Raw genomic sequence first — 26,941 nt, forward strand, 5'->3', positions numbered from 1 at the left:
TACTTGGTGGTTAGACTCTGGATCAACTACTAACATCAGTGGTTCAATGCAGGGTTGCTTGAGCTACCGAAACCCAACTGATGCTGAAAGACACATTTATTTTGAAAATGGGGACTCAGTAGAGGTGGAAGCCGTGGGCATTTTCAAGTTGTTATTGAGTACTGGACATTTTCTTGAATTGCAAGACACTTTTATTATACCGTCATTTAGACGGAATTTGGTTTCTGTTTCTTATTTGGACAAATTCGGTTATCATTGTTCTTTTGGAAACAATAAAGTTGAGTTGTCTTTTAATTCATGTTTGGTTGGTTTTGGTACTTTTATGGTAAATGACAGTTTATATATGCTCGATATTTTGGTTTCCTATAATGAGTCACTTAATATGGAATCAAAAGGTACTAAGCGAAAATTGCATGACTCTAGTTTATTGTGGCACAAACGTTTAGGTCATATTTCAAGAAACAGAGTTGAAAGACTCATTAAGGATGGAATCCTTGATTCCATAAATTTTTCAGACTCTGACGTTTGTGTCGACTGCATTAAGGGTAAACAAACCAAGGTTAAAAGGATAGGTGCTTATCGAGCTACGGATGTCTTAGAATTGATACATACAGACATTTGTGGGCCTTTTCCCACTCATTCGTGGAACGGTCAACAATATTTTGTGTCATTCATAGACGATTATTCTCGATATGGTCATCTGTACCTTATTAAGGAAAAATCTGAGGCACTGGACATGTTCAAAGAATTTAAGGCTGAAGTTGAAAATTAACTAATTAAACACATTAAGACTGTAGATCTGACCGTGGAGGAGAATATTACGGCAAAAATGATGGCTCGGGTGAACAACATCCAGGTTCTTTTGCTGACTTCCTTAAGGAGTGTGGAATCGTCCCTCAATACACCATGCCTGGTTCACCTAGCATGAATGGTGTTGCTGAGAGATGAAACCGCACATTGAAGGATATGGTTCGAAGTATGATTAGTCAATCTACTTTGCCACCATCATTATGGGGAGAAGCATTAAAGACAGCAGTCTACATCCTTAATCGAGTGCCAACTAAGGCAACTGCCAAAACACCCAATGAACTCTGGATTGGGCGTAACTCTAGCTTAAATCATCTTAGGGTGTGGGGTTGTCCAGCTGAGGCGAAGGCCTATAGGCCAAATGAACCAAAGCTAGCACCTCGTACAGTGAGCAGTTATTTTATTGGCTACTCGGAATGGTCAGGGGGTATAATTTTATGATCCCACATCAAGAACTATTTTTGAGATGGCTACTGCCAAGTTCTTTAAGGATGTTGAGTTTAGAGAGAGAAATAGAGCTTTAAACTTTACTTTTGAGGATCAAGAAATCACTGATGTGATTGATCAAACACCTCTTGAGTTAGCAGTCATTCCAACTCCCATAGAGTTTCAAAGTGCGACTGAGGAACCCGTTCGTATAGAACAAGAACCTATGCCTATGGAACAAACTCAACAAACTCAAGAACATACAGTTCAAGAGCCAACGCAATTGCGTAGATCCACTAGAGAACGAAGAAATGCCATTCCGGATGATTATGTGACATTTCTTCAAGAAAGTGAAGACAATGATGGCATGATTGAAGATGATCCAATTAATATTTATCATGCCATGAAGGGTCCTTATTTAGATAAATGGATTGATGCAATGCGTGATGAGTACAAGTCAATGCATGACAATAAAGTTTGGGAACTTGTCCCATTGCCAGAAAGTGCAAAACCCGTAGGTTGCAAATGGATTTTTAAAACCAAATGAGATGCAAATGGTAATATGAAGAGGTATAAGGCACGTCTTGTAGCTAAAGGCTATACTCAGAAAAAGGGGATTGATCATAAAGAGACTTTCTCTCAGGTTTCTTCGAATGACTCTTTTAGGACAATCATGGCTCTTGTGACATACTTTGATTTAGAGCTCCATCAAATGGATGTTAAGACGGCGTTTCTGAATGGTGACATTGATGAAACGATCTATATGGTACAACCAGAAACTTTTGAGGTTGGTGACCCAAAGAAAATGGTTTGTAAATTAAGAAAATCCATCTATGGGCTAAAACAAACGTCTCAACAATGGTATCACAAGTTTCATCAAGTAATTCTCTCATATGGTTTTGAGATGAATGTGGTTGATGATTGTGTTTATCACAAGTTCACCGGGAGCTAGTTTATTTTCTTGGTTTTGCATGTGGATGACATTTTGCTTGCCACAAATAATGTGAGCATGTTGCACGAAACTAAGAAATTTCTCTCGAGCAACTTTGAAATGAAAGATCTTGGTGAAGCATCTTTGGTATTAGGGATCCAAATATATTATGATAGATCTCGGTGTATTCTTGGATTATCTCAAAAGAGCTATATTGTTAAAATATTCGAGCGATTCAGCATGCAGAAATGCAAGCCGGGAGATACCCCTATAGCTAAAGAAGAGAAATTAAGTCTCAGCCAATGCCCTAAAGTAAATTTGGAAATTGAGGAGATGGAAAAGATCCCCTATGCCTCGGCAGTTGGGAGCCTCATGTATGCACAAGTATGTACGCGTCCAGATATTGCGTACATAGTCGGTGTGTTAGGCAGATACCTCAGTAATCCTAGATTGGATCACTTAAAGGCAGCCAAGAGGGTGATGAGATACCTGAAGAGAACTAGTAATCACATGCTCACATATAGGAGGTCAGACCAATTGGAGATCGTTGGATACTCTGACTCCGACTTTGCATGATGCCAAGATAGTAGGAAATCTACATCTGGCTATGTTTATATGTTGGCTGGTGGGGCCATCGCTTGGCGCAGTGCCAAACAGACACTCGTTACCAGTTCCACGATGGAAGCTGAGTTCGTGGCGTGTTTTGAGGCATCACAGTAAGCGATTTGGCTAAAGAACTTTGTCGCTGGGTTGCGAATCATTCCGATGGTTGAAAAACCCATCAAGATTTTCTATGACAACAATTCAGCCGTTGAATACTCCAACAAAAATAGGAGTTCATCCAGGTCAAAGCATATTGACATTAAGTTCCTAGTTGTGAAGGACAGAGTGAAAGATCATCAGATTTCGATCGAGCACTTAGGGACAAAATCCATTTTAGCAGACCCCCCAACTAAAGGTGTAATGCCTAAGGTCTTCCATGAGCATACTGCTCATATGGGTGTGTTACAATTTGAGGAAGTTTCATTGTAGTGGGAGTATGCATTTATATTCTTTTGTCGTTCACTTGATATTTGTTTTATACTCTTTTGATCATTATTTCGGTTATGATATTTTGGACATTATGATTAAGTAATTTACGATGTCATTCAGTTTGGACCAGTAGAAAATTGACATATTTAGATCACACTTACGTAATTTTCTCTCTGCACGTTCCATGATTGATCTATGTAATTTGATTACACTGATATTCGTGATTACTGTGAGTTTAGCTGTTGATACGGCGAATGCTTCTTTAGTCCTATATTACTGTGATTGATGGACCAGATTGTTGCAAGCCTTGTTTTATAATGACTGAAAATTGAGCTCATAAGGAACAATATGTTCATTCAGACACATACTAGATCCAGTGGGAGATTGTTGGATTTGGGATCAAATATGTGTATCGAATATGTTGTTAAAGTCATTATTTTATTCAGTCTTATTATTTAAGTGGTATAATTAATATAATTAATTATTTACTGATAGGTTTGATTGCTATGAAATGAAAGTGCTGCTACCCGTATAATATTATTATTTTGGTGACGTGACAAATTAATGATATTAATTAAGGGCATAATTGTAATTGCAATTATGGTTGCCCTATTATAAATAGGCTAGGTTTAGGTCCCCAGGATCAGCACGCCGTAAAAGAGATCTGATTCTCCTTGCAGTTTCTGCTCCTCACCCGTCAAGAACAGAAAGGAAGCCGGCTCTCTGATCTTGGAAGACCAAACCTTTAATCACCCAAGATTTGTATATGGCTTCATCAGGTACGCTTCCGCTTTAAGAATCGGGCATTTAAATTCAACAATAAATACATAATACCGATAGTCGATATGCTTATCAAAGCCACGGCAAGGAGCGGCGAATCAGGTTACTATGAATGTTATTTTTCATGACTTGATTGACATATCCATGAAGTTTGAAATTGATTTTAGAACAAGTTGGTCTGCCCATGGAAGTAAATGACCAGTTGTTGCTCGAAGAGTTGGATGCATCCCTGTGTAAAGAATGGCTGCACGCGTTGAAGCAAATATGGTTAAACAAACGTAAGGCCTAGAAACTATATAACCAAGCTAGTAGCCCCACAACCTTTCAAGATGGGGATTTTTTTGTGTTAAAGAAGAAAGAAGAACGGAGTTGCTGTCCTAGAAAATCGCCAAGAATGAAAGAGATTCGAATGTGCTCGGAGTTGTTCATCGAAGAAGGCGCAAAACTACCAAAGTGTTGTTGTTCGGGATTGCCATAGATCCTGGGAGAACCAATCCACCGTTGTCTGTTTCTGATCTGTCCGAGCCGCCGACCGCCGGAGCTGTCCGCTGTTTGTTGCCGGAAATTCCCACCATCTAAAGTTAGGAGTAATGTTGTTCAGATATCAGTCGGATTCACCGTGTCGTCTTCGGTGGTTCTCTAATTTGATTCAAATTATAATTGCTTCTCTTGGCTGAAATTGAAATGAACAAGGAGTTTTTCTTCAATTGCCTATTTTATTTAATTATGATTGTTTATTTTAATTTCGATTCAGTTTAATATGATTCTAGGTTAATTCGATTATTTGTTTTCGCTAATAATTAACTCATATTTTGTATACAAATTATGTTAGGATAAACTCATCAATCCGGGATATAAATTCAGAACATATATTTGAAATTTTTGAAAATTAAAATTAAAATTTTCTCTTTAAATGGTAATTGAATTTTAGCCCGTTGGAGGACTATTAAAGTGAGTTATTGGCCTACTTAAGAAAATTGTTTGAACTTAGTGGATAAATAATTAAATATATGAGAAGGAATGAAAAGAAAATGAAAATAAAATATTTGAAAGGCAAACATAATAATGCAAAAAATCTAAAAATAAATACGAAAACTTTGATAATAGGAAGATAATGCGTAAATATGTTGGGATGGATTTGGGCTAACATTTTCAGATACATTTAACGGTGGCACATATAGAGTTACTGCGATCGCCACTTCATCTACAATCATTTGCCCTCCTCCCGATGGGAGGATCGGTAGGATCTGCACAAAGAATTTCCATGGAACCCCATAGTACGAGAGAAGAATAGTGAGTTTGCTATGAGAAAATGAGAAAGAAAATAAATAAAGAATACAAAGGTTTAACGTGGTTCAGTTACAGTGTGTCAACTTACGTCCACGGGCACGAACCGGAGAGATAGAATCATTGTCATATGGCTACAAACCATAGTTATCTATTTATAAGCACCCTAAAACACCTTAAACCCTAAGTCCATTTATTATTAATTAGGATGAGCCCAAAAGAAACCCTACCAATTGAAACAACCTTTTCGCTTTAGTTTTGGGTTAGGTAGACAGCTAAATCCAAGTCACGTTTCAACAATCTCCACCTTGACTTGGAGTTTCTTCAACCACCAAACGTTCGTCAGTATCTCTTAGTTGTCTCCTTCCTGCCAGATGCCCCGAGGGGACTTTACCTCATGCAAATATTCACCAAGTTCAAGGAGTGCTCGAACTTCTCCGTCGGTAACGCCTTTGTCAACACATCAGCTGGATTGTGATATGTAGCTATTTTCTTAATAGAAAATTTGTCTTCCTCCAGAACATCACAGATAAAATTCAACCTTACATCAATATGCTTGGTTCTCTCATGATACACCAGATTTTTAGCCAAACTCAAAGCACTTTGACTATCACAGAATAAAACTAGTTTCTCCACCTTTAGACCCAAACTATGCACCAGACCATATAACCAGATACCTTCCTTAATACGTTCAGTCATTGACATGTATTCCGACTCAGTCGTCAACAGTGCAACCGTAGGTTGTAAAGTAGACTTCCAACTGACTATACATCCAAACAGAGTGAAGATAAAGCAAGTCAGTGATCTTCGTTTCACCAAGTCACCCCCATAATCAGAGTCTGCATAGCCAACCAGACAATCACCGTGGCCTTTATCATCATATACCAGAAAAATATCAGATGCTCCTTTCAGATATCGCAAGATCCACTTTACAACTCCCCAATGAGCTTTACCCGGATTAGCCATAAACCTGCTCACCACACTAACCGCATAAGCGAGATCTGGTCTCGTATATACCATCGCATACCTAAGACTTCCAACTGCACTTGAATATTGAACCATTTTCATGTAGCTAACCTCATCATCTGTAGCCGGTATAGTGCTTCGATCAAGTTTAAAGTGTGCCGATAAAGGGTTACTTACCGGTTTGGACTGATCAACAAAGAATGCCTGCAAAACTTTCTCAATATACTTTTCTTGAGAAACCCATAGCCGTTCTGCTTCTCTATCATGCCAGATCTTCATACCCAGTATTTTCTTTGCTGCACCCAAATCCTTCATCTCAGACTCACCCTTTAGTAGAGCCTTTAAGTCATTAATTACAACCATGTTTTTAGCTACAATTAACATATCATCAACATACAACAACAAATATACAAAGGAATCACTAGAAAATTTCTTCGAGTAAACACAATTATCAAATTGATTATGAGTATAACCATTAGACATCATGAAAAAATCAAATTTCGTTTACCACTGCCTCGGAGACTGCTTTAAGCTATATAGAGATTTCTTTAACAAGCATACATGGTCCCTTTTAGAACTGTCGAACTCCTCCAGTTGAGACATGTAAATCCATTCTTCTAAATTACCATGAAGGAATGTTGTTTTTACATTACGCTGCTCCAGATCCAGATCAAAAGCACCCACCATTGCAAAAAGAACCCGGATGATTTTTTGTTTCACCACAAGAGAAAAGACTTCATGGTAATCGATTCATTCCTTCTATGAGAACTCTATTGCTGCCACTCTCGCCTTGAACCTAGCAGGTTCAACACCAGGAATTCTCTCATTTTTTTTAAAGACCCACTTGCATTCTACTGGTTTCACCCATTTTGGTAGTGCCATAAGATCCCAAGTCTTGTTATTTTCAAGAGACTGCATCTCTTCATTCATTGCTATAATCCAGTTTTCTGCATTTTTACTCGCCATAGTTTCTTTATATGTCTTTAACTCATCAAAGCCAAGATCACCAACTGCCAATGCATAAGCCACAGAATTCATGTCACATGTATTGACACATCCTGCAAACCTAGCTGGTTTCTGAATATTTCTTTTTCTCTTCCTTTCTACTATAGAATCTTCAACCCCTGTACCAGCGTCGTCAGCTTCCTCCTCAATCGGTTTCCCTTGAGGTTTTGACTGATCTAGTTGATCATATTGATCAATAGTATTATTCTGCTGCTCTTCCTCTAATATCACTCTGTCAGGAGTCTAAAACTCCACCCTCTGATCAGCACCACAATCTTTTCTACTTGCAATACTTTTACAACCTCTACTCTGATCAAGCATAGTAGTTTCATCAAATGTTACATCTCTGCTAATAAAAAATTTACCAGGACTTTTACTTTCTGTACACCACAGTCGATAACCTTTGACTCATGTTGCATACCCTAGAAGTATGTATTTTACCGCCCTCGGGTCCAACTTACCATCATTCACATGAGCGTATGCAGAGCATCTAAATATTCTTAGATTAGAGGAATCAGAGGGTTTACCGGACCATACCTCTTAAGGAGTCTTTAAGTCAATTGTAGTTGATGGAGATCTATTAACCAGATAGCTAGCAGTGTTAACTGCTTCAGCCCAGAATTGCTCAGATAAGCCAGCAAATATGTGCATACACCTAGCACGCGCCATGAGGGTTTGGTTCATACGCTCTACAACCACATTTTGTTGTGGTGTGTGCCATACAGTGCGATGCCTCACTATACATCTTTCTTGCAGAAATCATCAAATGGAGCGTTGCAGAACTCCAACCCATTATGAATTCTTAAAGTCTTGACCGGTTTACCCACCCGTTTTTCAACCATAGTCTTCCACCCCTTGAACTTCCTAAACACCTCATCTTTAGTTCTTCAAAAAGTACAACCAAACGTTTCTTGAATAATCATCTATGAATGTGACAAAGTAAGAATAACCGCCCTGCGATTTCACCGGAGAAGAACCCCATAAATCTGAATGAATATACTCCAGAATTTCTTTTGAAGTATGATGACCGGTATTAAACCTCACCCTGCGTTGTTTCCCTTTTACACAAGCCTCTCATAATTGAGTTTTACCTGTCACATCCCTACCAAATAAACCCTGCTTGCTCAGCACAGACAACCCCTACTCACTCATGTGACCTAATCGACAGTGCCAAAAATTTGTCTTATCATCATGTTTATCCAAAGACTAGGATACCTCCACCGTTCCTATCACTGAACTACCTTTGGAAAATAAATTCTATGCTGCAGTTTTCCCTTCATCATCACGAAAGCACCTTTTAGGACTTTCACCCACTCACCATCACCATGATATTTTAAACCTTTCTTGGCTAAGGTGCCAAGAGAAATCAAATTCTTTCTGAGTTCAGAAACCTACCAGCAGTCAAATTTCTTGACAGTACCGTCATGCAATTTTATCTGCACTATCCCACTCCCCTTTATGGCTAGAACCCCATAATCACCTAACTTCACCGTTCCATTCCACTCATTGAAATAAGTGAGTAGATCATGAGAGAACGTCATATGGTGAGAAGCACCGGTATCCATAATTCAGGTATCAGCAGTACTAGCACTACACACTGTCACAACTTCATTAACATCCCCATCATCAGAACTATCTTGTACCACAACATCACTACCACTGTTACTAGACTCAACTTTTGTATTTCTCTTCTTCTGTGGACAATCCCTTTTAATGTGCCGCTTCCCTTTGCAAAAATAACACTTCTCTTTGCTAAAGGATTTTGATTTTGAACATAACCTCCCATTCCCATTACCCCTCTCATGTGGTCTTCTCCTACCTGCAAACAGACTTGAACCAGAACCCTCTTCCACAGAAACCTTTCTTTTCAATTCTTTGGACATAAGGGCATCTTTCACATCATTAACAGAAATTGTAGTTCTACCATATTGCATAGTATCTACAAAATTCTCATATGAACCAGGTAGTGAACACAGTAAAATTAGGGCTTGATCTTCATCATCTATTTTAACCTCAACCCCTTGAGATCAAGAATAATACGGTTAAAGGTATGAAGATGACCTTTACCTGAGTACTTTCGGACATCCGGAGGGTGTAGAGTCATTGCTTCTGATATAGCCTGTTCGTGAGAGAGTTGTTCTGGTACTTCGCACACAGTTTATTCTATAGTCCAGAAGCCGTCGTCTGATCTACAACCTCCCGTAACACCTCATCAGTAACTGACAGCAAGATCACGGAATAAGCCGAAATCTCATTATCCATCTCCTCCTTCGTATCTTTAGGAAGCTTGTCTTCTCCCTCCAACATAGACGCACATCCCTGTTGAAACAGAAGTGCCCTCATCTTGACCTTCCAGAATGTAAAGTCATTCGACCCATTAAAATTCTCCAAATCAAACTTATACAATGACATCTTCAATCAATCAGATATGAGTCTGATACTACTTGTTATGAGAAAACGAGAAAGAAAGCAAATAAAGAACACAGAGGTTTTACGTGGTTCGGTGACGGTGTGTCAACCTAAGTCCATGTGTAGGAACCAGAGAGATTTTATTATACTGATTCAGAGAGTTACAATCATTGTCATACGGCTAGGATCCATAGGTATCTATTTATAAGCACCTCAAACACCCTAAACCCTAAGACCATATTTTATTATTTAGGATAAACCCAAAAGGAACCCTGCCAATTGAAACAGCCTTTTCGCTTTGGTTTACCGAGGGCCACACAAACACCAAGGTACTTAAATGGGATTGAACCTTTAGGAAATCCAGTGGCATTAATCAAATCATCTTCTAAGGAGGGGGGGCCCAGAAACAAAAGACATTAGACTTGGCAATATTAAGTTTCAAACCTAAAACTCGACCGAATTGAGTAATGCAATCAAGAAGAATTCCCACCGAATGTTCATCACCTCTAGAGAGGAGGATAATGTCATCCGCAAATGCAAGATGAGTTATTTTGAGCTCCGAACAGCCTGGATGATAATTAATTTCCCTAGCACGACTTTGTAAATTCAAAATTTGGGTAAAATACTCCATACAAATAATGAAGAGGGAAGGAGAGAGGGGATCACCTTGTCTCAATCCTTTTTTCCCTCGAAAAAGACCATGAGAGCTGCCATTAATCATCAAGGAGAACGAGGTGGAGGTGACGCATTCCATGAGTAGTGTAATTAACTAGCCCGGGAAATTCAGCTTAGAGAGAACAGCTTGAAGGAAATCCCAAGAGATCGAATCAAAAGATTTTCGGAGGTCCAGTTTCAGCCTGCATCGGGGAGAGCTCCTTTTTCTAGAGTAATGCTTGAGGAGGTCTTGAAGAAGAAGAATGTTCTCAGTCATAAGACGTCCTTGAATGAATGCACCCTGCGACAAGTCAATAATGTTGTGGAGCCCGATTTTAATCCTATTTGCAAGAATTTTAGAGATAATCTTGTAAATGACTTTGCAACGCGCAATCGGCCTAAAGTCTCCCACTCCGGGAGAAGTCGTTCCTTCCGGGATTAGAACAAGATTTGTGTGGTTTATCTCTTTAAGGAGTTTCCCATTGGTGAAGAAATCATTGATCGCAGCAAAGACATCAAAGCCTACAATGTCCCAAGCAGCTATATAGAAACCAACTGAGAACCCAACGCTGTTCGGCGATTTGTCGACGCCCATAAGTTTCAGAACAGAGAAGACCTCCTTCATAGTGACAGGGGCTAAGATTTCTTCGTGTAAGGAATCTGGAATTAGAGGCCCGTTAGAGATAGCGTTATCATAAACATCCACTGCTGTACCAAGTAGCTGATTATAAAAATCCAAGGATTCATCAATGACTTGTTCCAGTGAAGTGGTAGTTGTACCATCTCTTCGAGTAAGATTCACAATCAGATTTTTCTTAGCATTTCTCTTAATCATCGAATGAAAGAGCTTGGTGCATTTATCGTTAGATACCAGATATTTATACTTCTTTTTTTGAGCGCAAAAGCAACAGCAGCTTGTTGAAGAAAAATAGCTTTATCCTTAAGAGCCAACATATTTTCAGTAGGGTAAAGGCCTGGAGCAGCATCAGATTCAACCTGGGGCTGTTTCAGTGCATCAGAGGCAGCTTTAGCACGTTCTAAAATGTGAGAGTAATGGAGCTTGTTAAGGGAGGATAGGCCTATTTTAACCAATTTCAATTTCGAAACCAGTTTGAATTGGACGCTGCCATACACTGGTTGATCCCAAGCAGCCTTCACATAGTCCAGGAATGAAGGGTGGGTTGTCCACATATTGAAAAATTTAAAGGGGGAGCCCTTTCTAGTCACATGGTCAAAGAGAGAAACAATCGCTGGAGAGTGATCCGAGAAGCCAGCTGGGAGGAAAGCCACAGAGCTGACAAAATTAGATGAGAGCCATGAGTGATTAACCATGGCTTGATCAAGTTTAGACCAGACACGATTATTTTTCCAAGTGAAACAGCAACCAGAAGAAGGGAGATCACTGAGGCCAAGGGCTGTAACGCACGAGAGAAAGTCTTTATAGTCATAAGGCCGAACAATGCTACCACAGATCCGACCCGAGGGCTCCAAAACAGAGTTGAAGTCACCTAGAATGAGCCAGGGTTTCTGTAAGGAGGCTCCCAGACAGAGCAGGCTGTTCCATAACCCTCTTCGTTTAACAAGGGAGTTGAAACCATACGCGAAAGAGATAATAACAGAAGTAGCAGACACTCTGGAAGTGACGTCCAGCGTGATACATTGCTCCTTAGTAACAATATCAGTGATGGAAGCTGTTGAGGGGTTCCAAAACACAGCAATGTGACCACCCTTAATGCAGTGGAAATTAGTCGAGGAGTTCCAGCCCGGGAGTTTCCGTTGGAGGAAATCATCAAAGTATTTAGTTGTACATTTAGTTTCTAGAACACCAAACAGTTGGAGAGAATGATCTTTAACAAGGGTCATCAGATCGATTTTCTTGGGGGCTTGATGAATTCCCCTAATATTCCAAACTCCAACCTTCATAATTGATTGGAATTTGTTGCCCGTCGATTTCTTCAGGTAGTAGGCCCGTGATACTCCCCCTGCTTGTGCAAAGGGGGTTTAGCTAAAGGAGTTTGATGAGGAACTTCAGAACTCGAACTGGACAGTTGAGGATCCTTATTTCAGGAGGGGGCTTTCTTGCCTGAACCTTCATCCTGCAGGAGAGTCTTAAAAATAATAGAAATAGCGACACGGGCATCAATCACCTGAGTCGGGAGAGGACCAGGTGAGGGAACCATAGGCTGCGTAGCAGAGTGCACAAGAGGCGGGTTAGGCTTCAAAATTTCATCCAGGGGCTGGGGACCAGCCTGATTATTTTCAAACTCATCGACCAAGGGCTGGACAGACACTAGATTATTCTTTTTTTTTATCAACCAGGGGCTAGACAGAATCCTGATTGCTCTGTATCTCATCAACCAGAGGTAGGACAGAAACCTGGTTGCTTTGTATCTCATCAACCAAAGGCAGGACAGAAGCCTGATTGCTCTGTATCTCAACAACCCGGGGCAAGGCAAGAACCTGGTTACAACTCGTGTAATTGTCCAGAAGCTGAGCAGAAGGCTTATTCACCACATCTGATATATCTTGGACTTGAACATCCCTATATTCAACTAGAGAGGCGAGACCAGAGGTATCTGGATGGCTCTGAGGGGGGGATCAGACCACTGGAATTAGCCAAATTTCAGGCATTAGACACAGTTTGGGTTACTGGATTGGTATCATAATCCCCCTGTTCCAGAGAGTTAAATCGATTGGACAAAGGGACTATGTTCTTATCTTCTGTGAGGGAAGGAGCTAGAACTCGATCATTAGTTCTATTAGTCATCTTAAAAGGACAAGCAGAACGTGCAGGAGGCCGTTTATTAGCAGCCTGCACTCGAAGTGTTTCCTTTCTTTGATCCTCTAAGTCACACTTATGGCCTAGCACTGCACAGAGAGGGCAGTAGATATGGAGGTTCTCATATTCAACAGAGACAGTGAAGCAGTGGCCCATCCAAGTTTTCACATCAACTGTCTCTGTAAGGGGGGCTGTGACATCAACCTCGACAAGATTACGGGCATATGAGAGATTGTCTCTATTTTTAGTTATTTTATCAGTGGCTATAGGGGAGCCAACCCACGAAGCAATAGTGCTAAGCCCTTTAGCACTCCAACATTCCAGAGGAATTCCCTTAAGACACACCCAAACAGGGGCAGTTTTGAAAACTTCATTGCTCGAGAGGGAGAACCATGGAGGCAAGATTTTCAACATTAAAGAACATCCATATTTAACATAGGGACAGCCTTTGAGAACCATATCACGATCCTCTCTGTTGGAGAATTTAAAAATAACCCATTCTTTAGCTCCAGGGAGGATATCTGCATGAACTTTCGAAGTTCGAACAATTTCATCTATAGCCTCAAATCCCGGGTTACGCGGAAAGAAATAACCGATAAGACCATAGCCCCATTCGTTTTCGACATCCACAGAGCAGTCCTCTCCAATGAGGCATGAGTTACCCTTGGGACTCGAGGAAAGAATATAAACTTTGTGTTTCTGCAGCCGTGTGCTTGTTTATTACTCCCTCCGTCCGCCTTAGCCTCTAAGGTCACATTTACCTTTTGTCATTGTACTAAACATTATAAATATTTTTATATTTATATAATTTTTTTATACAAATGTCCTTCTATTACTATTATAAGACACTAATGAAAGTATTTTTGCAAGTTTTTCTTAATTTGTACTATATTTTGATATAATAATTAATATTCAAAGATAAACACACAAAAAGTAAATGAGACCATTGGAGTCGAATGGAAGTAGTATGTCTTTCCATTTGTACCTTAATTCATTTTCAACAACAGTTGGGACCACTTATTCCTTACTTTATGGCATAAATAAATTCATGAGATTCGGATACAGTAACTTTGTGGCGTCGGCCTTTGAGGAAGTAGTCGTTGGTCGTCCATAGAATTAATGTGGAAATGGGAAAAACAAGAAATAATGAGTCTATTACTGCACGAATTGAAACTGACACATCACTACTCAATTATCCCTGAATAGATGGACTTAATAACTGCTTAATCCATAATTACTAAAATAAATCCTAACATTTCCTCCCTTAAACTGAAATGCTATAACAAATCAGTTTATATCAGTCTCTTGACACATTCCTACGAGTCTTCGCAACTTCAAAAATTGATCCAACTTGAGAGGCTTTGTCATCACATCAGCTAGTTGATGCTTTGAATCACAATGCACCAAATGAAAACGTACATCAATATGCTTACTCCGACCATGCATTATTGGATTCTTTGAAAGTTTGATAGCTGAGCTATTATCACAAAAAACAGTGACCAATTTCTTATACTTCTAATCCAATTTTGCCAACACCCTACTCAACCACATTGCTTGGCACGCACACGATGCCGCGGCAATAAACTCAGATTCCGTGGTGGACAAACTTACAACCTGTTGCTTTTTAGAAGACCATGAAATTGCTCCTGAGCTCAATAGAAACACATAACCTGATGGTGCTCTTTCTATCTTCTACATCTCCAGCATAATCACTTTCTGTGTAAGCAATAAGTCCATCATCGTCTCCTCTTTTATAGAAGATCCCAAAACCACTAGTTCCCTTTAGATATCTCAAAGCTCGTTTTACCACCTGCAAACGCAACTCAGTGTGATTTTCCATATATCTACTAGCAAGGCTTACCACAAACATCATGTCCGGTCGCGTGGCAGTGAGATACATTAGACTGCCTACAAGTTGCTTGCAGTAAGTCTTATCCACCTTGACACCATCTTCATCCTTGTTTAGCTTAACCCCAAAAGCCATTGGATTATGAACAGAGTTGCTTTTATCCATTCCAAATTGTCTCAACAACTCGGATGCATAGTTGTTTTGATTAATAAAAAATACCATATGGTCGTTGTAAGACTTCAAGACCTAGAAGATATCTCATCTTCCCGAGATCTGTCATGTCGAATTCATGTTTCATAGATTCTCTGAACTCAATTATCATCAGCTCATCATTTCCAAAAACAATAAGATCGTCGACATATAAACTGACAATTACCATGTTCTTCCCTTGTCTTTTGACATACAATGTATGCTCATAATCACATTTCTCAAAACCTACCTTTAGAAAATGAGCATCTATTCGAGTGACAGGCACGTGGAGCTTGTTTAAGCCCGTAGAGCGCCTTTTTCAATTTATAAACCTTTCCCTCATTTTCTTTTTGGACATAGCCACTTGGTTGCTCCACAAAAATAGTCTCGATCAATTCACCATTCAAAAATGCAGATTTCACATCTAGTTGGTAGATAATCCATCCTCTTTGAGCTGCAAATGCCACAACTATCCAAATTGTTTCCATACGACCAACTGGTGCAAATACCTCGATATAATCTACTCCATAAGTTTGTGAATGACCCTTCACTACTAATCGAGCCTTGTATTTATCCACCTCTCCAAACTCATTGAACTTGGTCTTGTAAACCCATTTTACCCCGACCTTCTTTACTCCATTTGGTAGTTCTGTTAATTCCCATGTATTATTTTTTTGAATTGCTTCCATTTCTACATCCATTGTTTTTTCTCCATTTTTCACTTTTAATAGCTTCTTCAAACTGAACAGGATCATGAGAAATAGACATGGCCGAAAAGGCTTCATTGTCTTCTTCGGAAAGACCTTCTCCAGTTTCATAATCTCTCATCCAGAATGGTAGTGCCCTCGTTCTTTTGTCATCTACACTAGAGACAACATTTCTAGATGACGAATCCATCGAAGAATTTGCTACATCTGCATCTTGTTCAGAATGTACTATATCTGCATCTTGTTCGACAGCACCTCCATCTTCAGTATAATCCTCATCTTCATTTTCATCCGTGCCAGTCATTTTCTGATCTTCCCATTCCAAATCACATACAATGGATTTTTCATCCTTTTGATCGCAATCCTAAGCTTCATCTTCCTCGAAGACAACATCTCTACTCATGATGATTTTGTTTGAATTTGGATCAAAGAGTTTATATGCCTTTGACTCCTCGCTAACCCCCAACAGAACACACGTTCTGCTTTTATCATCTAATTTTGTTATGTTATGATCAGAAACATGAACATACGAAATGCAACCATAGACACGAAAGTACTCAACTGAGGGTTTTGTGCCACTCCATGCTTCTTCCGGAGTCTGATATTTAATGGCAAGTGTCAGACTACGATTCATAACATGTATTGTCAAATTAACTGCTTCAGGCCAGAAACTTTTGGGTACCTTTTTTGCAGAGAGCATGTTGCGTACCATATTCATAATGGTTCTATTCTTGCATTTTTCCACTCCATTTTCTTGTGGCGTATATGCAGCTGTCAATTGCCGTTGAAGACCATTGTCATCACAAAATCTGGTGAATTTGTGTCATGTAAATTCTTCTCCTCGATCAATTCGCAAGCACTTGATGACGGAATTTGATTCATTTTCCACATGAAATTTAAAAGTTTGGAAGATCATAAGAGCTTCCAATGTTTCCTTTAAGAAATAAACCCAAACTTTTCGACTACAGTCATCAATGAAAGTAATCATATACCTTTTTCCACTGTTTGATGCAAGTTTGATTGGTCCACAAATATCAGCATAAATCAACTGAAGGACTTGGGTCGCTCTCCAAGAACTTTTCTTTGGAAATGGTGTTCTTTGTTGGATTCCTACCATACAATCTTTGCACAACTTTGCTGGGGATTTTAGTTCCGGTAAACCGTTTACCATCTTCTTATGGTGAAGTGTCTTGAGACCTTTATAACTCAAATGTCCATATCTACAATGCCAAAGCTGAACATTTTCTTCTGTTATAGTGCTGAAACAAGTATGTGGTACTGTTAGAGCATTTAGCTTGAACATTCGATTCACAGTCATCTTTGTATTCATGATAAGTCCTTTCTCAGAATGATATACTTAGCATCTGTCATGTTGAAGCATTTGGCTAGTTCCTTCTCCTGCAACTTCCCAACACTCAACAAATTATTCTTCAAATCTGGTACCAAGAATACTTCTGTAATGACCTGCACCATGCCTGCCACTTGCAATCTTACATTGCCTTTTCCAATTACAGCCAAGCTGGTGTTGTTACCTAGCTTGACCTTATTTTCAAAACTTCCATCAAGCTCAATGAAATATTCCTTCTTTCCACATATGTGGTTGATGCATCCTGAATCAAGAAACCAAGTATCTTCTTTATTGACTTCCTTTGTACCAACAAAACCCATTAGTAGCATTTCTTCCATTCATGTAAAATTTGTTTCCTTATTGGAACATTCTCAGTGAAAGTGTCCTAACTTGTGACATTTGTAGCATTCAATAATGGATTTATCAAAAATTTTCCTATTGCTTCCCTTCCTCTTCCTCTATAACTTCCTCGGCCTCGACCTCTGCCGTTAGATTGCTCCCCGGATGTGATCTTTAAGACTTGAGCTTCTTCTGCTAAAGAACTCATGTTCATACGTTGTTCATGCATAAGCAAACTACTCTGCAATGCATCAACAGTCAAAATGCTTGTGTCTTTTGATTATTCAATGGAGCACACAACATAGTTAAATTTAGAGGTTATCGATCTCAGAATTTTTGAGACAACATCATCAGTGCTTTTTTTCTCACGATTGGCTTTCATTTTGTTGACTATGGTGAGAGCTCGAGCAAAATACTCATTTACAGATTCACATGTCTTCATTTCAAGAACCTCGTATTCCCTTCGCAGTGATTGTAAGTGTGTGCTTCACTTTTGTTGCTCCTTGAAATTTCTACTTCATAGAATCCCATATGGCCTTTGATGCATCCTTATTGAGGATCGTCTCAAGGATCGAACGATCTAATGCTTGAAATAGATAGTTTTTCGCCTTCATCTTTAAGAGTCAGATCCTCAATTTTTTTCCTTTGTGTATCTGTTGCGCTGCCTTCTGCCATTACAGGTATCCTTTTCTCCACTATAATCCAATATCCTTTTGATCGTAGAAAATTTTCCATGAGCATCGCCCAATGATCATAGTATCAATTTTGGGAATGGATGGTTGAATAAATGAAATTTCACTTGTCATCTTAATCTATCCCGTAGAGAGTTGTTGCTTTCTAAAACAATATGTTATGAACAAAACAAGCAATGAAAAATTTGATTCATGCACTGCACAACTGGAGAGGAAATTTGGCTAATACAACCATACAAAAAGCCATTGAAAAGTAAGAAAGAAGAAGCATATTACTCCACGAATTGAAACTGACACAGCACTACTCAAGTATCCCTTAATAGACAGACTTAATAACTGATTAATCTATCCTTAGTAAAATATATCCTAACACGCACCACAAGTAATACTTAATTAATACTGAGTGATCGATCATACGCATTGACATTGTGCCTTCTGGACTGGACTCTGCAATCTGCATGCTTTATTTATTTATTTATTTATTTATTTTATTTTACCTTACCGACCGACAGCAGAGAGAGACAGAGAGAGGGAGCATGCATGATTTCTTGAGCTGTATTACACAAGCAATAATAATAATAATCTTGACTGATAATCATGCATCATCCATACATACATACATACATGATGCAAGAATGCACCAGATGTGTCTGTTTGCACAAAATCATTCAATCACTCATTTAGTTCGATAGGGATAATATATCTTTTATTACCATATATCCCTCACAACAATCACATCTAATCTACGACCATCCATCGACTTAATTGCATTGTGCAGTGCAACAACAATATTCACTACCAGAAAAATATTCAATTGTCGCGGATATATTTGTTGCGGAAAGTATATGATTATATGACAAATTTAATAAATTGTCATCGCGGAAAATTACAACAAATTGTCGCAACCTTCCGCGACAATGCTAAAATGCATTAATGACATTTACATTTTATTGCGGAAAGTTGCAACAAATTTCCGCGACAACGCTAAAATGCATTAATGACATTTTGTCGCGGAAAGTTGCAACAAATTGTTGCAAACCAAAAAACATTATTGCCGAAACAATTTAGATAATAAAATTAAATATTTTTAAATTTAATTAGCTAAGTAAACAGAGAGAGGCTCAGTCGTACAATTAATCTCAGCCCTCGTGTGATTTGATGTGATTTGATCTGATTTATAGAAATAAAATTTATTATATCATATGTGGATGGATCCATCAGTAGTTCTTCTTGATTCGCTTCTTCGGGTGATCGGCCACAGCTTCCCCAACATGTCCCCTTTGGACGACGACTTGTGCCCCTTGTACTTGGCCATAATAATATCTGGTTTGTTTTCAGTTTCCATTCTCATTTTCAGTGTCGCAGCTGCGGCAGCCTTGGCGCCTTTACTCTCTGATTCATCGTCATCATCATCGTCATCGTTGTGCACTGCTAACAGAGCCTTTATGTTGCTCGGCAGCTCCCTCCTCGTCATCTTCCCGCCAGCACGTGCTTGCTCCAAGAACAGGACTTGAACCACTACCCTTAGCGGGAGCATCTCGTTTTGTGCAGCGTGCATGCATGCTTCCATCGATAACTTCCTGCACTCCAGCACCCGACACAGCCTCTTTCTCTCGCTCTTGCTCACCTCAGGATGCCCCTGCATTCCTCGTCAAGAAATTAACACGAAATTGTTTATAACTCACTCGTGGTTTAGAAAGTTAACATTATATTCTTTTATGGTTTAAAATTTTTACTAAAAATAGCATGAAACTCTGTCGTGTTTTCGAAAATATTACGCATAATCACCTGAAAAGGGATTTCGTGCAATATTTTTAAAAACATAAAGGATTCTTGGATATATAAAGGATTGAGCAATGTTTGATTTGTTTCTTCTACCTTTAGAAATACATCGATAGCTTTGTAAAGATCGTCGTGATCGATTCTTGAGAACTCCGGAATGGCTTCTGCAATCGTAATGAACTTCGACATAGACAGGTTTCTTTCTTTGGCTATTCTTTGCAGATACCGATCGATGAGTTTCGCAACCTTGAGCTTAGAACTATGCGACGCCGAAGAGGATCGCCTACTTTCTCGAACCATTAATTCCACGTTTTCGGCTGATCGGGACCTTCGCCGTTCGAAATCACCCTTCGTCCTCGGAGGGCTCGTCGGAGGGCTTTGTCCTTGCGCCATGAAGTGCTCCAACATAGCGACGACAACGTCTACATCGTACGCCAAGTCATCTTTCGTCGTCGAAAAACTCGGGATCAACAAATCATTGACTGAGGCCTCCTCCAGCTGAACTCCAATCCTTCTCACCAATTCCTTCTTCGAAGAGGAAGAGATTCCAAGTATGTTGGCTGCCTTCAAAAGCTTCAACAAGAAGCTGCAAGAAACTCTGCCTTTCGTCTCCCCCGGCAGCAGCGTGATAATCGAATCCAATAGCAGCCGGTGCTTCGAAGTCACCTCGTCCGACGAATTCGATAATTTCGGTAGCCACCGCGACGCGTAAATTCGCAACGCATCTCCGATCAGGCCGGCGGGAACGTTCCCGCCTGATTTGATCGCGATCATTGTTCGCCAATAAAGATCGATCCCGAGCTCGGCTAAATCCTCCGCCCACCACTCTTTTCTCCCCGCCTTAGAGCCAATGCACGAAACATCGTCATCGTCATCGTCCCGAGCCCTCCTGGAATAACTGTGGGATAAGCTGGCCTTGGTCGGCCGGGAAAGAACTTTGGAAGCGACAGCGTCGATGCAGCGGGGCGTGATTCGGAGATCCTCGGACAACGTCGGATAGGCCTTGGTGGTGAGCAGCGTGACGATGGAATCCCTCCAGCCGTGGAGGATGCAGGAGTTGAAGAAGACTTCAATTTTGTATATCAAGTTGCCTCTGTCGACATCCTCAGACATTTGCAGATACTCTGCGGCGCATCGGGTGGAGACGATGTTGTAGGCGCTGAGTGTGATGGTGATGCCGTAGCAGAACTTGGCGCAGAGGTCGAATGATTCGACGCCGCCGGGGAGGTCGGGAAGTTGGATGATCTGGAGGCGGGAGGGCTCTGTGATTTCGGAGCAGAGGCGCTGCAAGCGGAGGCATTTGGACAGCAGAGGGAACTGAATTCGATCCAATTCAAGGTAGTAGTTAGAAGAATGTGGAGCATGTATGTATGTATGTAATGAGAGAGATAATTTTGGGACACCTTGTGGAGTAAGTATCTTGCTCCCTTCAGTTGGATGATGAGATCGCTGCACACTTCCGAGGACACAGACCTGAATTGAAGAAGGAGTGTTTAATTTGGAATATGTTAGTTAAACAGGGAGGGAATGGATTGTTTTATACAGACCTGATGGCATCTGTTGTGTAGAAAGTGTCGGGACGAGATCCGAGTTTCATGAACTTCATCGATTTTTATTCTGCAAAGAAGACGATGAAGATGAAGATGAAGATGAAGATGATGAATTCAAGAACCCAGTTGAGTTGAGATTGGCAGAAATGTTTTTCTAAACAATAGAAAAATTAACGGAAATGGAATCCAACGATGATTTAGGAAACAGAAAAGAAAAGGGGAGGAAAATTAGATATAAAAAATAGGGGAGAAACGGGGGAGACCTGGAAATCCAATCCTTGAAGCGCTGGTTGTCTGGCTGCAATCATAGACGACGACGACGACGACGACCGCCAATCATTTCCTGGCGACTGTAAATTATTATTATTATTATTATTATTATTATTATTATTTATATTTGACGGGAGGTGTGAGTGAGTGTTGGTGTTAAACTATAAAAGAAAGTAGCAGCAATCCGCCATGGCAGGGAAGGGAAGGGCAGCAGAGTGGTCGCAATGAGAGGAGGAAGGTAAAGGCGACGCCCACGTGCTTATCCTGCGCCCACTCTTCTCTCATCTCTCATCTCTCATCATTGCCTCTCTCTCTGGGCGGGGGTTTATTTTAGTCAAACGCTGCTTTATAGACAGCGTCGTACGCCGCCCCGCCCCGACTTCCTGGCGCTGATCGATCCGCCTCCATTATTGCCACGCCACAGGAAAACGTAGCTGTACGTATGCATAGGTTGGTTGAGCCTGACTGAGTTCAGGAATACATAAATATTTAAGAGAACCAATAATAACAATACTCCCTTGTCTCCTATATTTGTATTTCTTTGTTTTTTCACATTATATTTAAAATATTAGTATTATACTGAAATATAGTATAAATAAAATAAAAATTACTAAAATAACTATATTAATAATATTTGTATAATATATTTTAAATTGTAAAGATATTTGTAATATTAAATAAATAATACAATTACTAAAAAAAAAAAAATATTATTATAGAACAGACCAAAATAAAAAAAATAAATAGTATTTTAAAGGACGGTTGAAGTAATAATATTCTCTCCGTCCCACATAATTTGTCTCTATTTTTTATTTCTTTTTTTCCTACGTAACTTGTTTTTTCTATTTTTGAAAATATAATTATATATTTTTTAATTTTTTAATTTTAATTAAACTATTTATTTATCTTAATTTTAATTTATAATTATTTTTACTAATATATTTTTAATTACTTACTCCCTCCGTCCCAGATACCGTGTTTGCTACACTGTAGACACGGTATTTTAGGAGGAATGTAATTAGTAGATAATTAAGAATGTATTATTGAAAAATAATTATCCTATAATATAAATAATTATAAATTAAGATTAAGATAACTAATTAGTTTAATTAAAATTAAAAATAAAATTAAATTAAAAAATGTAAAATGAGATTAAAGTGTGTAATCATTTTAAAAAAAAATGACATGGTATGTGAGACGAACAAAAACGACAACATGGAGGGAGTATTAATTATAATTTACCTGATACTCAAATAGTAATAATAATATGCATATACAGAGAGGGATTGATTGGATTTGGATAATGATTGGTGTGAATAATAATAATAATAATAATAATAATGATAACGATAACGGGGTGAATTGATGGAGGGATTGTTCTGGCTCTAGCTTCCCATCTTCCATCAAAAACTCTGCTTTACATAAGTATATATATTTATATTTATATTTATAAATAAAAGAGAGCAAGGAAAGTAGGAAGGTGAGTGACAAACTAAACTGCCCTTGTTTTTTCCAAATATAACATAATAATCATTGCTTTTTTACATCCAAAGGACCCACCACTTTTTTATTTTGATATTTTCTAATGCATGTACAAAGGAATAGCATTAAGTTAGTAAAACTTAGAATCGCCTTCTCATAAGGATGTGTTTGGTTTTTGTATGGCCAATTTTGCACTTGAATTTGAAATTGGCTTCGTTTACACAGACATTTTTTAAAGAGTTTTAGAATTTTAAAATTTTGAAAAAATAAAAAATAAACAAAAAGTTAGTATTTGATTTAATATTTTATGAAAGAAAAAATATATTTAATGTTATATTTTTTTGAAGATGAATAATGCCAAATGAATGAAAATTGATTGTGTAAACGGACTCTTAAGTTTGAACTTAAGTTTAATTTAAATTTTTTTTGACTAGTTTTGAAGATTTTGCTCATATTAGTTTTGTAGGTTTGCATTTGCATTTGGTTTTGGTTTTGTAGTAAGATATGACTTATTAGGGTTAATTAGTACAATACTGATTAGTCTTAATTTATTAGATTATCATTTAATCATACGGTGAAAATAGATAATAAGGGCAAAAGCATAATATGAATTAGCTATTAATCACCAAACATGGTGCATATTTCGCGTGATAGTTTTTATGAAATTTTTTTATTTTTTACACGTTTCTTTATTTCTCTCTCTTTTGTGACTTAATTACGAGAATGTATTGTAAATCGAGAATGAAAAATCGATGTGAAACTTGATTTTGGATATTTTTATTTAGAATTCGTTTTAGTTGATAACTTTTAAAAGTCTATAGAGACAATGAAACATCAATCTTTTTCCCTGGTCATTCTGTCAACGCTAATACGCAACAAGATGATGCACAAGGTTGGGAGAAAAATGTAAAATAAATTATTATTTCTGTTTTTGTTTTATAAATATCTTCAATCAATAAGTACATATTGTTTTCATTTCTATTTCTATAATGTCAATCTCTGCCATTGAAATCCTATTAATCAAACTAAGAGCATGTTCATTTATTTGATAGTGCACATTCTTATTTAAATGAATGTATTTGCTTGTAATGATATATATAAGTGTTACGTATGAAATTTAGAATTAGGTTAAAAAGCTCAAGGTAAAAAGAAAAATGAGCTTAGCAATCGAGTTGATCGAACTGGCCGAGGGGCACCGTGGAAAACTCAGGAAAACTAGATATATTTTTAAAAAAATAGCGGGTCGGAAGGTCCGCAGGTCGGAAGGTCCTCGAGTCAGGAGGTCCGTAGGTCGGAAGGTCCTCAGGTCGGGAGGTCTGCAGGTCAGAAAGTCCTCAGAATGAAAAGTCCTCAGGACGGAAAGTCCGCAGGTCGGAAAGTCTTCAGGACGGAAAGTCTGCAGGTCGGAAGGTCCTCAGGTCGGGAGGTCCGCAGGTTGAAAAGTCCTCAAGATAGAAAGTCCGCAGGTCGGAAGGTCCTCAGGACGGAAAGTCCTTAGGTCAGGAGGTCCGCAGGTCGGATGGTCTTTATGTCGGAAGGTCTGCGACTGGACCAATAAGTCGGATGGTCTTTAAGTCAGGAGGTCTGCGGCTGGACCAATAAGTCGGATGGTCTTTAAGTCGGGAGGTCTGCGGCTGGACTAACAAGCCGGATGGTCTTTAAGTCGGGAGGTTTGTGGCTGGACCAAATAAGTCGGGTGGTCTGCAAGTCGGGAGGTTTGCAGTCGGATCAATAAGGCGGAAGATTTGCGGTCGGGCCAAAAAGGCGGAAGGTCTGCGGTTGGTCCAGGGAGTCAGATACTGTTGAGATTAAGTGAGAATTATATTGCGGTCAGTTGAGGGCACATGTCAGCAGGAGAAGGATTAGCAGACGGTTGAAAAGGAGACGTTGTAACCGTTCGGACGACGGTTTCCAGTACCGTTTCTCAAGGAGGATTTAAGGATTTGGATTTTTCTGAAAAAATGATCTTCAATCAACTTCAACAAATCAAAGTCAGATTCGGGGATCACCACTTTAAATTTTCAGCAATTTTATTTCCAGTTAATTTTCATATGTACCGTACAGTGTTTAAAGATTCTTAATCTCATACGCTAATTAATCAAATTTAAAGATATTTTCCATATCTTTGAATTTTACTTTTTGTTTGTTAAAAAAATACATCAACAATAAGTGTTGTTGATTAAATATGTTTTTTTAAGTTTAAATTATTTTGAACCATATTTTGTTAAAAATCATATGTTTCTTTTATGTTTTTTAAGCTCAAATTACTTTGAACCATATTTTGTTAAAAGTCATATGTTTTTTTTATGGTTTTTTTAGCAATCATAGTGCTCTTAGGGACATAACTTTTGCTCTCTCAGATAGAACTATGTGCGTTTAATAATAATATGTTGTGCTCTGTGAGTGTTCCATCTTTGAGCACACAGTGTGCTCTTAACGGTAAATAATTTGTAAAAATTAATCTACTGGAGTGTTTTGGTTGAGGGTTTAGGATTTGAATAGTGAAAAAAATTTGAATTTAAATAATTATATGATGTAATATAAATATATAATATGATATTTTGAATTTAAAATTGATATTTTAAATAATAAAAAAATAAAAACAATATTTGTTTTGATATTTATGGGCAAAAAAAATTAGTAAATAATAAAATCCTCTGACCAAACATACTTTCTGGTTTGCGGACACAATAAGTATGCTATGTATGGTCTTTTAAAAATTTTCTAATGCGCATGTTTCTATTGTGATTATGCGCACGTCGGAGGTTTGAAGTAAGAATAAAAATGTAGAAAAAGATTTTTTAAAAAAAAAAGAAAAAAAAGAGCTAGAGATACTTCAATACTTAGAGTATTGTTCCAACAAACAAGGATACCGATTTGACAACAAATTAGCACTCAAGACAAATGCAATGGTGCCAGATCAAATGAATGCATATGATGATAGTAATAAAGGCCACGTAAAACATGAAACAAGAATGGGATGCAATGCAAATATGAGGTTAATGTTCAATAAATTAATTAGACTGTAGTGCTTTGAAGACAACTACAACCATGTACACACTCCCAAGCATAAACATCTGTTGACTTCAAATAGAAAGATGTTCGAGTCTGATGTAATTATAAAAAAATAAATCAAGATACAGGGATTCAATTGAAATATTTTTTATAATTTGATGAAAATAGTAGTTGAGGAAAACAAAATATTGGATTTTTTAAATCAAATCTTAAGAATCAAATGAAGAAGCAACCAAATGAAGCACCCTACTACTATGTTAAAATATTTCAGTTGAAGGATAATAGACATCCATATTTCTTCTATGAGTTTGAAGTTGACACGGGTGAAATAATTACAAATATTTTTTGGTGTGATGCTTAGATGAAAACATACTATACATCTTTGGGTGATTGCATAACATTTGGTACAACTTACTAGAAAAACAAGAGTAACACATATCCGGGTAAGAAAAGAATCATAAATAATATTCCCTCTGTTCATGATATAATGTCACAGTTACTGTAAACAAGTGAATTTAGGAGGAGTATGATTAGTAAATAATTAATAATATATTAGTAAAATTAAATGCATAAACTGGATATAGTTTATTGTTATAGTAGTCGGTAGTAAAATCCAAAAATTGTATATTACTTGTGTAATCT

General features: G+C 38.3%; 2 protein-coding genes across 4 annotated transcripts; both read right to left on the minus strand.

Annotated features, from left to right (window-relative positions):
* Window positions 1-11,128: 11,128 nt before the first annotated feature.
* LOC127241355 (uncharacterized) lies at window positions 11,129-12,220 on the minus strand. Its single transcript, XM_051260365.1, has one exon. It carries the CDS (start codon window positions 12,218-12,220, stop codon window positions 11,129-11,131), a length of 1,092 nt encoding a protein of 363 aa, XP_051116322.1.
* A 6,839-nt stretch (window positions 12,221-19,059) lies between these two features.
* Window positions 19,060-22,243, minus strand: LOC127241157 (BTB/POZ domain-containing protein At1g67900-like). Of its 3 annotated transcripts, none has more exons than XM_051260071.1 (5): window positions 21,796-22,243; window positions 21,530-21,599; window positions 21,386-21,431; window positions 20,079-21,299; window positions 19,060-19,839 (listed from the first exon to the last, which is right to left on the minus strand). In XM_051260071.1, the coding sequence occupies exons 2-5, from the start codon at window positions 21,586-21,588 to the stop codon at window positions 19,399-19,401; spliced, it is 1,767 nt and encodes a 588-aa protein (XP_051116028.1). In that variant the 5' UTR covers window positions 21,589-21,599; window positions 21,796-22,243; the 3' UTR covers window positions 19,060-19,398. The 3 variants fall into 3 exon arrangements, with proteins under 3 accessions (XP_051116028.1, XP_051116029.1, XP_051116027.1); XM_051260072.1 differs by having other exon boundaries at window positions 21,386-21,438; XM_051260070.1 differs by having other exon boundaries at window positions 21,386-21,455.
* Between the last annotated feature and the right edge of the window lie 4,698 nt (window positions 22,244-26,941).

The sequence above is a fragment of the Andrographis paniculata genome, unplaced genomic scaffold (assembly GCF_009805555.1).
Source record: "Andrographis paniculata isolate CXL003 unplaced genomic scaffold, ASM980555v1 Contig82END, whole genome shotgun sequence".
Classification (NCBI taxonomy): domain Eukaryota; kingdom Viridiplantae; phylum Streptophyta; class Magnoliopsida; order Lamiales; family Acanthaceae; genus Andrographis; species Andrographis paniculata.

Excerpts from the sequence above, each read along its gene's own strand:
- LOC127241355 (XM_051260365.1), bottom strand. The coding sequence starts at position 12,220 with ATGAAGGTTGGAGTTTGGAATATTAGGGGAATTCATCAAGCCCCCAAG.
- LOC127241157 (XM_051260070.1), bottom strand. The coding sequence starts at position 21,588 with ATGAAGTTCATGAAACTCGGATCTCGTCCCGACACTTTCTACACAACA. Across the intron at positions 21,456-21,529 it reads TACACAACAGATGCCATCAG|GTCTGTGTCCTCGGAAGTGT; the intron begins GTCTGTATAAAA and ends TCTTCAATTCAG. Across the intron at positions 21,300-21,385 it reads CAAGATACTTACTCCACAAG|TTCCCTCTGCTGTCCAAATG; the intron begins GTGTCCCAAAAT and ends GATCGAATTCAG.